Genomic DNA, 14051 nt, shown 5'->3' on the forward strand with positions numbered 1-14051 from the left:
CATGTCAGAAGTGTATTGATGGTTTTGAAAACTTGCTCAATCACACTGAAAAATGGATTGAGGAGTGCAAAACTGGAGGCTGAGAGACCAGTGAAGAGCCTCGTTAAGTGGTGACTTGGACTAAGGTAGAGGCAGTGGACAGAGAAGTGGATGCACAGGAAAGAGGTAGGAGGTAGAATTAGGAAGACCTGGTGAATATGATAGACAGGTGAGAAGGAAGGTGCCCATATCAACAGCTGAGTAAGCAGGTGACCTTCACTAGATAATTTCGGTTTGATGGCAGAAAGGTGATGAGTTCGATTATGAATATGTTGGGATTTAGATGCCTCAGGATATGTAAAGAAAAAGATGACTAAAGAGTTGGCACAGACAGAAAGGTAATTGCAAAAGCAAGAGAACATGACATCAAAGAAGTCAAGGGAAGAACTTTTTCAGGAGGAAGGAGGGCTTCTGGTTCAAGATGTCTGACTGAGCACTGTTCTTTTCTCTCTCTTGTGACGCCATAAAAAGATGAACGAGGCGTAAAAAGGAATAAAAGGAAGAGAATCCACAATGAAGCTTGTCACGTAGCACATGATCAACCAACAATTCCAGACTGACAAACTGGTTTTGCATAGGGATAGTTTTGAAAATCTGAAAACAAACTGAGGGATTAACAGTTTTTGAAATTACAACCTAACATTCTAACATCAATGCAGCTCAGTTCTGCAAACAATGTCTGTTTTTCTTTGGAGAGTTAATACTTTAAGCTCAGTGTCCGTGAGCCAGTGACTGTGCTGTGCACTTCGTCTTGAAACCCTCCCAGCTGAGATGAGAAGCCCCATTGTACTAGGGAAGAAAATGAAGTTCAGAGAGGTGGGGTGGTTCAGGGATGAAGCCCAGGGAGATCTGACGCTGGAGTTGGGGCACTTCCCTCTGGACCATGCTGTCCTCCTACCAAGCTTTCCCCTTTCAAGACAAATCCCAGCTGTTCCTGCAGAAGAGTGCTGAGCCCCGGGAGTGAAAAATGAAGGAAAAACGTGGTGAGGTCAGTGGAGGTGAGCAGATGGTGGCAGAATCAGCACGAACTCTAGGTCTGCTCCCATTCTGGTTCTGGTTAATGAAGACTTGGACACATGTCACCTCTAGGTCCCTTATGTTATCAATTCAGACCTCTCAGGCACAGATACGAAAAAGAGCTTAAGTAGGGGGACAGGTGATGAGGGGGACAAGAAATTTCTTCTTTCTAGGCTTTATTCTCTTCTCCCTTTGAGAAGATACCATGATTAACTCTGCCTCTCTACCCTACAGCACACCACCTGCTCCTACACCCTCATGCAGTGTCCGCCCTTCTGACAGGGGACATCTACTCATCAGGTTGGATATTCCCAGTGGCTGAGTATGTTTTTCCTTGGATGTGGTCCACATCTCCTCCAGGTCCCCCCTAGTGCTGGTTCAGAGCTCTGTCCCCAGGATCCCTCCCTGGATAGGCTGGGTCCCATCCATAGGAAAACAAGATGGATAAGGTTTGCCAGAACCTCCCAGTGTGGGTGATCCTATGGAGCAGGAAAGTAGACTAAGGGCTGCTCTGGATCAGTCTCCTTAAGAAAAATCCCAAGGGATGAGGGAGGGTCATACCTTCACACCTGGGCAGAGGGTGGTCCCAGTTCCGGTTGGCACCATGTTGACATGTGAGGACAGGTTGGCCCATCAACTGATATCCTGGGAGGCACTCAAAGGTCACTGATTGCCCGACGTTGTAGCCAGCTCCCCTCACCATGCCATTGGGAAAGGGTTCTGGGTCTGGGCACTCTTGAAGTTCATAGGCTGGAAAAGATCAGGAGAGAAGGTTACTTTACTCTCTCGAGCATGTTCTCCCTGGTCAGAACATAGCAGCAGCAGAGTTATTGTAGTGCTGAAGCACCAAAATTGGGACTCAGGAAAAACTGTCATTTTTTTACTCATTGGCTTTGGGAAAATTATTTAACTTCTCTGTGCCTTAGTTTTCTTCTTTAGAAAAATGGTTATTGTGAGGATTGAGTAGGATTATATGAGGTCTGTCTGGAAAAAGTCCAACCATTGTTGATATACAAGAATGGTTGTGCAATATTGATGTAACTTGGCAGCCAAGGAGAGTGGACTAGAATGCGCATGTGTGAACAATGATGACTTCACTGTACTAGTCAGTGGGGGCTGTAGATGCTGTTGAGTGAGCATGTGTATTGTGTGGCCATCACATTAAAAATGACTGAGTGAGTAGAGCAACAAATCTGCATCAAATTTTGCACTATGCTCAAACATTCCTTTGCAGAAACTATTTTGATGACTCAGAAGGCCACAGCTATGGGCAACTGGTGATTGACAGCTTTATCATGACAATGCACCTGCTCATGCATTATGTCTCATGCGGAGTTTTTTTTGCAAAACATCAAATCACCCAGGTGACTCAGCCCTGCTACAACCCAGATTTGGCACTCGGAGACTTTTGGCTTTTCCCAAAACTAAAGCCACCTTTGAAAGGGAAGAGATTTCAGACCATCGATGAGATTCAGGAAAATACAATGGGGCCGCTGATGGTGACTGGGAGAACTGTGTCATGGGAGGTCCCAAGGTGACTACTTTGAAGTGCACTAAAGCATCATTGTCCTATGTACAATGTTCCTTGTATCTTGCATCTTCTTCAATTAATGTCCCTATTTTCATGTTACATGGCTGGATACCTTCTAGATAGACCTTGGTGGGTATATGTGTAGCTCTTTGCACAGTACTAGCACATGGTATTATTGTTTCCATGGGAAAAGGGGGCTCAGGAAAGGGAACGCTACACTAAGCCATTATTTGTGAGCACACCCTTGGGGCCAGGGGTTGACTTCAGTTCTTTCTTGCTGCTCATCTCATTTAACCAGGATCAAGATCACAAACAGGAAGTAGTCAGGTGAGGATTTAGGCGGGATCTCTCCAACTCTAAGAAACTTATCAGGAAGGAAGTAACTTGGTGGGAGACACTTTTCAGAGGGAATAGCTGGGTTAACAGGAATGTGTGACTAGTATACAAGGAAGTACCTCCAAAGAGCAAGAAAGCTGCTTCTATGAGCATGGGCGGGCCTGACTCAGGACTAGACACCTTGGTGGAAGCAGTTGAGGCCTGCCCAATAGGGAGGGGCTGCAGAGGCATTTGCTGGGCATGTGCTACGGGGCACAGACTTCAATTAATCACATTCACAGGACAAGGAATTGCCTTTGTGACAGTAATTGGACCCACCCTACATAGGAAATCGGCAGCGGGAGTAGATGAAACATTGCTATAGTGGAAATTCTCAGTGGAAGCAGAGGAAACCTAATGAATGCTCCATGGAAGTGGAGGCATCTGTCACACGTAATCACAATATAAATGACACTGATCATGGAGTTGATGTTTCCTAAGCAACTTCCCTCTGTGATGGTGGCCATGTGATGCATCTCCATTCAATATGTACAAAGAAGTCTTAGTGGGGAGAACTGGGCCAGTTTCACTAAAAAAGTCATCAAGGTAAATGATGTACAAAGATCGAGCAGCTATAGGTGGAGTGGGTGGGATGGTCGGGCAAAGGAGCTGTGGCCCTGTCAGCAGCAGGGCGTCTGGGCGATTTGGCCGATGAAAGTGTACGGTAGAAGCAGGGCGCCTGGGGCCCAGGGACGTGACTGACGGATGGGATGGAGAGGGGGCGCATGCTTGGACCAGGAACAGCCTTAGGGAGGGTGGCTGGTCTCTCTTACAGGAACTGGGTCATGTGGAAAAAGCTGGGCTTTTCAAAAAGCGAGACACGCAAGTGAGAGCGCCTGGACTGCTCTCATGCTGAGAAAAACCTCAGAGCTCGTTCCCACCAGGACAAGCTTCGAAGAGAGAGAGTGGCCTATGGGGCAGAAAAGAACGCTGAGAAGCAGAGTCATTAGCTTCTCCAGAGGGCCCCTCTGGGTGAGTAGCTGGGTTTGTCCCAGAGGGAGATGCTACGACAGGAACAGATACAATTTCAAACAAAGTGCCGTGATTAAAAATATTAATTACCACGATGCCTAACGTTTTGGGATAATTACATATCTTGCTATTGTGCTAAGTTCTTTGTAAGCGCAGCCTCCCAAGAAGCTTTAATGGAATTAAGTTAAGCCTGTCAGACTGGGAGACCTGGGTAGGAAGAGATTATGCTGTTACCAAGAATTTTAAGGGCGGGGGGGTGATATTTGCCTGAAGAAGGGAAAGGAAAACTCCAGCCTGGGAAATTCAGAGCATCTAGAAGAAGGAATTTTGAGAAAAAGTAGGGAGCTGGATTTCCCCCAAAGAAAGCCAAGGGACCACGGAGCACTGGGCCTGTTTTATGGAAGCGGCCTCCCTGGTGACGGGTGGTTCTTTCATGAGGCAGGTCTTTTCACAAAGAGAACACCTGGCGTTAGTGGTCGGGGCTGGTTCACAAAGCACAGGTCCCCCGGCTAAGGAAAGTGCCTGCGGAGAGTGTGGGCCTACTGGGCAGGAAGAATTGCTCGGGTCTGTGACAAGCTGTGAGGCCTCAGCAGGAATACCTGGGCCTCTGGCCCCGAGACGACCCAGTCCGAGAGGCTGGGGCCGTCTCAAATGAGGAGCCTCCGTGGAAGCCAAGGTCAAGTCTAAGAGGGAACAGCTGCCTTGACACCGAGGGTGGCTCCACAAGTGTCATCAGGACTGTGGCACACGGGCGGGTGGTGACGGAGCAGCTGAGCCTGAGAACACCCAGGCAAGTCATGAAGGTGAAGCGAGAGTGGGAGAAGGGGGGCCCATGGAGTGGACACCCCCGGGGCTGTTGCCGGGCATCTCACATGGTGGGGCCAATCCCTGGTGGAGGTGCTGGGCCTCTGAAGGCATATATAGACCCTGCCTTTTTCTGTGCTTTCCTCTCCCACTCTCCCCTCCCCAGGAGAAATCCACAGAGAACTGGGCCTCTGAACACGTGGAACCTGAGTGGGCACAAGGAGCACGCCACAGAGAGGAATGCCAACCCAGAGTGGGGGCCTGTCACCCCGGCAGGCCACCTCAGTGCAGGGCCCTTGTGCCGGGGAGCCTCAGTGGGGCTGTGTCTCACAGGTGGTGGCTTGGTGAGCATGGAAGGGGCTCAGCCCGAGACCAGGGCTCCGTGGGCACAGGTGGGTCTCTCTGATGGGAGAGAGTCGATGGAGTCTGAGTGACTCGGAGTGGCAGCCTGACCAGGGCCACATGGACTCAGTGGGCAGGGCTGTGGCCATCACAGGGGCGAAGGCACGGTAGGTGTGGGCGGCCCCAGAGCAACTGTTCCTGTCGCCACGGGGGTGTCATCAACACTTTCGTTTATCTGAGGGGAGATACCTCTATGAGAGCACCGGGCTCTCAGAGGGTGTGGTGGTTGAATCCTGGTCCCCCAAATCCCTATGTTGAAGTCCTAACCCCGGTACCTCAGCATGTGACCTTACTTGGAGACCAGGGCTTTACTTATCTTCACCTAAATTACAATGAGGTCATTAGGGTGGGTCCTAATCCCAAACGACCGGTGTCCTTATCAGAAGGGGCACTTTGGAGACAGACAGACAGACAGACAGGGAGAAAACCAAGCAACGATGAAGCCAGAGATGGGGGTGATACTTCTACAAGCCAAGGAGTGCCAGAGCCCGCCCGCAAACCAGCAGAGGCCAGGAGAGAGGCACGGGGCAGGTGCCCCTCACTGCCCTCGAAGGAACCCCGATCTCTTGCCTTCCCGCTCCCAGAACCGAGAGAGAATAAACTTCTGCTGTCTAAGCCCCTCACTCTGTGGCACTTGGCTAGAGCAGCCCGAGCAAGCCAAGACACAGGGCAGCCCGAGAGAGGCACGAGAGAGGATTGTGTCTGCCCCAGGGAGGAACGCGACCACACGTTTGGGCCCGAGTCTCTCCTGTGACAGGCCACGGCTGGCTGCCTGATGCATCAGGACCATTAGATGGGGCCCCGCTGCCCCACCACCCCACCCACCGAGGCTGGGTGGCCTCACAGGCACAGGTGCAGCTAAGGCTGGACTGTGTGACAGGCTCACACAGCATCACAGGGTGTGGCAGCTTCCTCCCCACTGATGAATATGAGGTGTCACCTTTGGGTAAGAGCACAGCTTCTCCCCATACCCCCCTTCACTGGTGTGAGGGGCCCGGCTCCTCCTCCTGAGGCCTCCCCAGAGGCGGCAGCCCAATGGTGCTCACTGAAGCTCCCTCTGGGGCAGACGCAGTGCCCTGAGGACGCAGGCCCAGTGACCGGCCCAGTGCCCACCTAGCGGAACACCCCGCTGGGCCTTCTCTTCCTTAAACGACAAGCCCAAATCTACGCCCTTAGTCATCCCCACAGGGATGAGAGAGCCAAGTGTGAGAACCCTATATATACAGAATAGTCTATATTTACGTAGGAAATACGTAGAAAACACAGCCCCAAAACTCATGAAACATTACACATTTCTTCACAGGTGCATATAACCTGTATGTCAACACACGGGAAAAGACCTGCAATGATCACACCAAAACAAGGGTAGCTCTTGCTGGGGACTCAACTGTGCTTGCAGGTGCAGACAGCGAGGTCTTGGCTTTACCTGTGATGGTTTGATTTAATTTCTTTCTGTCTTTTTAAACAAGATGAATGTGTTTGTAAATTGTGTAATTAAAAATTACTTTAAAAAAGCAAATTGCAAACACAATATTTATAGTATGATCCAATTTTGTTAAGATATAGTAATATAATTAATGTATGAAAAGAAAAAAATGGAGAAATCTAACTGTCGGAAGTTGATTTTCTGCACAAGGTGGGGCTGGGAATGGGGGTATGGAAGAGCTGGACTTTCTACGGTGCCCTCACAAAAACACCTCTCATGTTTCAATTTTTTAAATAAGCGTGTATTAGTTTGGGGAAAGAGCATCCAAAAACATGAAAAAAATCAGTGGAAGAGTCTGGGGAAAGCCGGTTAGAGCCGGTGGCTCAGGGAAGCATCCAAGAGAGGAGCAGGGCCAGTCCAGGGCTGCGGTGCACGGGTGCGCAGGTTGGGCAAGATCTGCCCGGCCACGGGTCACAGTGCCTCACACAGGGAAAGCGGGCCAGGCGGGCTGGGTGGGGTCTGTCGAAGGACCTCACCTCGGTGCGAAGGGGTGGTGGGGCCTCATGTGGGCAACCCTCAGGGGCCGTGCATGGGCCTGTCTCATTGCGAAGGCTCTGTGGCCTCTCCCGGGATTGTTACCAGAACCCTCCGTCATGTCTAGCTCTGCCGACTGACTGTAATGGGCCCTGACACAGGGGAGCACCCAGGCGAGGGAGTAAGCAAGCCTATCAAGGCCAAGGGAAGTGGCTGGCTGTGCACTCATGGAGAGGAATCGATGGGTCCCTGGCTCAGGGAAAGCGGTTGGCTACTGGGCCTGGACAGATGTTGACCCTTTAAGGGTGTGGTTGGCCCTGCCACCTTGGATAAGGCTTGTCAGCTGGGTCCAAGAGACATGCCACCAAAAAGAAGCCTCTGTGGGTAGGTCTGTCCAGCATTCCCTCAGCCCTTGCTGTGTTCTCTCTTCTATGTGGGAGGCTGGGCAGACGGGTGGTTCTGGGCGAGAGAGATGGGGGTGGACAGAGGAGCACACGGGGCCCTCCTCGTCCTTACCTTGATACTCCAGCTTGAATCCTGGCCGGTTCTGGGAGTGGTCGCTGTGGAAATACACAGTGGTCTCGTGGGACGTGGAGAGCAGGGAGCTTGGAAGCTCGCTCCCACTGAATCTGCCCATCATGCGGCTGGTCTCGTAGGGGCCGTTGCGGATTTCTATGAAGTCGTGGTTGGGCTCGGTGGAGAAGTTCAGGAACTGGATGTGAGCTCCTGGGAGCAAGACAGAGGCAGACAGTGCCCAACGCAATCCAGTCCTGCTTCCAGGGTGCTGCCCTGTGAAAGCCCCTTCCCGCCACAGCCCAGGCATCCCAGCTCCTGACTCCCCACCCAGTTAGGATCCCCAGAGCAGACTTGGGAAGCTGCCAGCCCAGTCTCTTGTCTTCAGGCAGGACTGAACTTAAACGAGTATTATTCATTCAAAGGGAAGGGCATCCGTCATTTCAGAGCTCTGCCTCGAGTCCATTTTATTTCATTGAAAATGAAGTTCAAGATCAACACTTGATTTAACTTGGGATTCTTATGTCTTATATCAGAATAAAGATAGCTTTGCAAAAATAAACATTTTACTTAAAGATAATGTCCCCCCCCCACACCCAACTGAAAGACATGAACTTCAAGACCGGTGTTTTCTTCAGCACTGATGATAGCTCAGAAATAGGAGGGTACACTGTCCTGCCGGCTCCACTGAGAAGCCAAATGACATTTCTACTTTGGGACCTAATTGGATTAGTCCAGTTCTCCTGGCAACCTAACAGTAAAATAGCCACTTAAGTCCTTAAGTTACATATTAACATATTCTTTGGAGAATGGAGGTGGGACTATTGATATTTGCTTATGATAAGATTTCTCAAAATTAGATTACTATTAAAAACTATACTAAGGAAATATATTTACCGAGCATAGAGAATTGTCCACCAAGTTAATTGTGACAATCTGATTGTGAAAGAGTAGGTTTTCTATAATTCTCATTTTTGTAGTGAAAAGCTAGAAGAATAGTCCTGGACTAACGATACTTACTGAACGTGTGCCCCGCCCCAGGCCTGTGGCAGGCCCTGCTCAGGATGAACGAGACCCACACGGCCGTGTCTCCGTGGGCGCTACCTTCCGATGGCGGGGACCAAGCTGTTAGGGACTGGGTGGTGGGATTACTGGTCATTCTAATTTTAAAAGTGTGCTCACATGTACTTTCTGTCTAATTTGTTCAAAACGAGCTCATACGTGTGATTTTTTTGCATCTCATTATTTAAAGTATAAAATAAGACTCGACGTGTAATGTTGAAGAGCCTTCACGTCCCTGGCCCTACCCCCTTCCCCACTTCCCTCTGCAGAGGTGGTCACTGTCACAGATCTGGAAGATGCCTTCCAGTTCCTGTTTTTAGAGTGTTAAATAGATAGGTGGGTTTGTTTTAACCATTTACATAAGTGGTATTACACTTTACATACAGTTTTGTAAACTTACTTTTATTCGATATTATGTTTTCCAAAGCCTATCCTTGATATATAAAGATAGAGTGCATTGATTTTTAAAAAAAAAGATTTGATTTTTATTTATCTTTAGAGAAAGGGGAAGGGAAGGAGAAACATTTATGTGCAAGAGAAACATCGATTGGTTGCCTCTTGCACATCCCCCACTGGGGACCTGGCCCGCAGCCCAGGAATCGAACTGGTGACCTTTCAGTTCGCAGTCCAGAGCTCAATCCACCGAGCCACACCAACCAGGGCAGTTCACATATTTTAACGGCATGTTAATAAATTGCATTTTATGAATTATCCAACAACACTATTCATTCCCCTGCTAATGAACACGTAGATTGTTTCCAAGTTGTGGATGATTTTGCAACGAGCACTTTTGTGCACCTGTCACCTGTGCTTTCCTGTCCCCTGCCCAAGCATCGTCCCCACCCTGGGCCGTGTGCCCGCCAAAGGAGCTCTACAGGGATGCAGGATTTCTGAAATGAGTGGACTGGAAAGAACAGGATGTGACCACTGCCATCTAGTGGCAGCCGCTTGTAAATGCAGTGGCTCTTTATACGCTGTAGCCCTGTTAGGGACTATCTGTGAGTCCGACATTTACTTGAAGCAAGGGATCCTGGTCTTTTGCATCTGGACCTTGGGAGAGGCTTATTTTCCAGAGCCTGAACAGGCAGGTACCTTAGAGACAGAACTTTAGTGGCTGAATCAGGAGTTAGAGAGAACAGGGGTGTGCCTCCCATCTAACCTCGTTTTCCTTTGAACGTTGCCCCCCCCCCCCCCCCCGCCCCCCCATCACCTGAAGTTCTTTGGGCCCATGTCTGGAGGCAGAGCCACAGGACATCCTGGCTCCTCTTTCCGCCATGTCTCCAAATCTGGGAGCTCCCCAAGGCTGCCCATGTCATCATCATTTTGCAACCTGACCACCTGTCCCTGGTGTCCTTCAGGAGATGGTATGGACTGTAAAACTCCATCCTTTGGAGGGTTGCCAACCTCTCTCCTCCCCTCAGAACTGATTTAAGAAGGCCAGTTCACTGCCTTCTGCTGCCAGCCCCACCAAAAGGCCCCCTCGAGGCCGGAGTGAGGATGACATAGGTGGTCTTCATTCCTGAGGTCGCAGACGGGGACATCCCCAGCCCGGGATGTGTTGTCCCTGGGAGCAGAGCGGCGACCTGGGCATGGTGATGGACATGGACAGCCCCTCCAGTCCATGCCGACCTGAGTGCTCTCCTCTTTAACAGAGGTACTTGGGATTAAGTTAATTCCCAGTGCACAGTGTCTGACGGATCCACAGCAATTAACCCCTATACTCAGATCCCTGTCCTCCCTGCCGTGTGCAGACTCCCTCTCCACGCGACGCCCTCTCCCAGTCCCCAAGGCTAGCCAGCAAGTGCCCACGAGGAATGTAAATTCAGCTTCACATTGACCTTGGCTCAACTTAATGAGGATAATAAATTGGATATTATAGTTAAAAGCACAACTTGAGATTCAGTCTCTGTAAAATAGATTGCCTTTTTTTCTCTCTTTTTTTTTAACCATCCCTGAGTAATTTCTCATTCCACAGTCCTGGATTTTAGCTTGCTACTTTACATAATAACAATAATGGCAATTCCTAGGATTTCCCCCACGTTTGCTACATTTAATGTTTCTAAAACCTTCATCTCGACCATTCTTAACTGACCTTCATGACTGGACGAGGGGCTGACAGATGAGCAAATGGAGAGGCAGAGAACTGACTGGCGTGAGCCACGGCCATGCTGAGTGACCGGTAGCTGCTGTGAGCAGAGACCTGGGTGCGAAGACTTACCGAAGCCCACGGGGAGCACGATTTTCCACGAGCAGTCCATGTTGCTGGGGTAGTTGCCCGGGAAGCCGGGGCTCAGGATCACTCCCTCCATCTCCTTCACTGTTCCCCCGCACTGCGCTGTGACAATGAGACCAGGGCGTTGGGACGGCGTCGAGGAGAGTATGGGCCACATTCCCTTAGAGCAGTGGTTTTAACCTTTCCCAAGTCATCAGCCCCTTTGAGAACCTAAAGGGACTTTTAAGTCTTCCTAAATAACTGCACCCATGGGCAGAAGGGAATAAATTCAGGAAGGGCTGTCCAGTGTCCTCGGGCCTTCCGGCTATCTGTCCATAACCGACGTTAAGGGCCCTTGACCTCAAGCATGTCTTCTGCAGGTCAGTGCCCTTAGTGGGCTGCTGCAGCAAAAGCGGTCTGCCCCAACAGAAGCACTTCCATTTTTCACACTCTCCTGTAAACCTCCCTTTCCTCATCGTCCAGTCAGCTCTGCCAGAACCGAAGAAAGAGGAGGAAGGAGGGGACTGGCATGTGCTGAGTCCCCACTCTGCGCCAGGCACCATGCCAGGCTCCTAACAAACTCACCCTCCGTGGGGCTGGGTGGTCAACAGATGGGCTGCACCATGGGCCGCTCTCTAAACGTTGACACGTGCCCTTGGCCAAAGTGCCTGTGCCCGGCACCCTAGGGGGAGCCAGGCACAGGGGCGGGGGCATCTGGAATGCTAGCTGAGGTGACGGCAGAGTCACCTGAGGACACACGGCTGCAACGCCACAGCAGTCCCGTCCGCTGACATCCATCCTGTCCTTTCACATTTTACTGGGAAAAGGTGGTGTGGGCAGAACGGAGCTGCCGGCCGCGGGAGCCCAGGGGAAACGTGGAGCACAGGGATGGTGGTGCCCAGGCAGAGGCTTTCTGGGGAGACAGTTTGTTTAGCCCTGAACAGAGCAGTGCCCGGGTTCAGAGAGGGAGCTCCGGCATGGACCACTTAGGTCAAGATCCCAACACTTCCACTTCCTGTGTGACTTTGGGCAAGTTCTGCAACCCCCACAACTCAGTTTCCCCCAACTGTGCAATGGAGCCTACGACAGCACCTACGGCAGGCGGCTATTAGGAGGTTACAACAGAAACGCTGAACTCCGCTTGGGGCAGGAGCTGGAATGCACGGTAAAGCCTCAACCAGTGGCACCTACTGTCCAGGGGAGTGGCCACCTGGACAAGGCCTCTGTGCCGTGTCACCCAGGGAAGAGCCTCGGGTTGACCAGTCCCAGTTTGGACTGCTCGGCGGACCACCAGGCACTGTGCTGGGTGAGAGCCCAGCCAGAAGGGAGCACAACTGTGCCCAAGAGACGCTCCTTCAGCTCCCCTTGCTTCCCCTCCCAAGGTCGGCTTTGAGGGGCACTTCACAGTTGCTTGGGCATCACAGAAAACCTAGGTTTCCATCCCGGACCTCACTACTTTCTTTTTAACTCTAAAAGCCTTAGTTCCCCTATTTGCAAACACGAGAACAATGACACCCCTCAGAAGAAACACGTGGCCCTGTGCCTTGCACACAGCAGACCCCCGACGAGTATGGCTGGTTCTTCCCTGCCCCCACCCGACTAGATGGCGAGATGTTTCTGAGGGTGAAGACCCCATCTTTTCTTGTATCCGCGGTTCTCTTTATCGTCGCTCAGCACAGGTAAGAAACCAAACCAAGCTGAGTCCTCATTTCATGTGTAACCCTCAGGATGTCTCTGTTAGTGGATTTTATCTGTCTGTCCCGTGAAAAGTCATGAGGGAAAGTCCAAAGTGCCTAGCAGTTTGGTTATCTGGAACCCGAACGCCCATCGTTACTTTTTCACATGGGCAAGGCTCCTGTGACTTTTCACTTGGTGGGTGAATGCTTCCAATAGTCACAACAGCCTTGAATGGGAGCTAAATGCTTCCAGAAACGTCGGGCTAACATACTGCCTTTGAACAAACCCGGAACACAAAACCGCCTTTTGATGTGTCCCTGAGCTCTAATCCCCGGTAGACGATGGATCTGAATGAACTGGAAGAGTCCGGCTCTCTTACCAATACACAGAGGAGGTGGGTAGTTCCAGCGCCGCACGGTTCCGGGCATGCAGGAGATGTGGGCGTGGCCCTGGAGGAATCAGGAACAGGGGTGGGCCAGCCGCCCCACCCGCCCAATAGTATGCACAACCCAGGACAGGGGGCCTGTTCAGGGGCTTGTGTTAGGGAGCAAGATACAGCGGTCCACTGTGGGGTGGGGAGTGGGGCAGAGAGAGAGAGATTTTGGGGAAGGAAGCTTATAATGGCCATTACTATAGAATTCTCATTACTCAAGCTTCCTTGTGAGTCTCCTTTAATTACTAGACTCCCTCATGGCCTTCAGAAGAAAATTAAATTTTCCTAACATCTAATCAAACCAAAACTTTGCAGGAACACATTCGAGGCTGGCTGGTGCCAAATCACTAACGTCAGCAAAGTTTGTCTTTTTTGCATGAACAGCTCCAGGAGGGAATCATGGTCCTGGGGGAGGATCGGGGGTCTGCTCCCTGTTCTCCAGTAACTGCAGCTCTGCTGGTGCAAGGCCGGCCCAGCACACGTCAGGGGACACCTGTCTGCTGCCCTGGGTGTCAAGAGGAGGTACCTGAAGGGCATAGCCCGGCTCGCACTGGAAAGAGACCACATCATTCACCAGGTAGCGCTCTCCAGTCTTCACCCCGTTACTGGGCACGGCAGGTTCCGGACAACTGCTCAGGCCCACAGCTAAACAGGACAGAGACAGTCGGAAAGGGGAATGGACCAGCCCAGTAGGTCAACGCAATTGGAGACTGAGGGTGATGCAGGCAGCGGGGGGCAGGAGGGTACCTTCAAATTGGGCTCTGTCTGCTGGTGGACTCTAGGCTAGCGCTCCCAACCCTTTCGCTTCATGGCGCACAGAGAAAATCAGCATTTATATGTCACAGTGGCTCCACAGACCACAGCTCCTTGGGGCAGGCAGGTGCCCTCTAGAGCTCTGGCTGCCCACCTGCCCCGAGGGCTCCCCAGGAGGCCTTCAGAACAGGAGGGCCAGGGAGCTGCCCAGCCCTGGCTCTAAGCCCCCGACACTCTGCATGAGCTCCTCCCACATCACTCCTGCCCCAGACTCCTAACTCCCCTCCGTTCTCCTTGCTCT

The 14051-nt window shown here is 51.2% G+C and overlaps 1 protein-coding gene across 2 annotated transcripts in view; it reads right to left on the bottom strand.

Annotated features, from left to right (window-relative positions):
* Positions 1-14051, bottom strand: part of CSMD2 (CUB and Sushi multiple domains 2) — a 555419-nt gene that overhangs the window by 74911 nt on the left and 466457 nt on the right. For both annotated transcript variants that reach the window (XM_028512433.2, XM_036025734.1), the window contains 5 exons: positions 13524-13642; positions 12944-13013; positions 10894-11010; positions 7617-7826; positions 1618-1806 (listed from right to left, as the gene is read on the bottom strand). In XM_028512433.2, the coding sequence (XP_028368234.1) occupies positions 1618-1806; positions 7617-7826; positions 10894-11010; positions 12944-13013; positions 13524-13642 (705 nt within the window). The remainder of the gene's footprint in view (positions 1-1617; positions 1807-7616; positions 7827-10893; positions 11011-12943; positions 13014-13523; positions 13643-14051) is intronic.

The sequence above is a fragment of the Phyllostomus discolor genome, chromosome 5 (genome assembly GCF_004126475.2).
Source record: "Phyllostomus discolor isolate MPI-MPIP mPhyDis1 chromosome 5, mPhyDis1.pri.v3, whole genome shotgun sequence".
Classification (NCBI taxonomy): Eukaryota; Metazoa; Chordata; class Mammalia; order Chiroptera; family Phyllostomidae; genus Phyllostomus; species Phyllostomus discolor.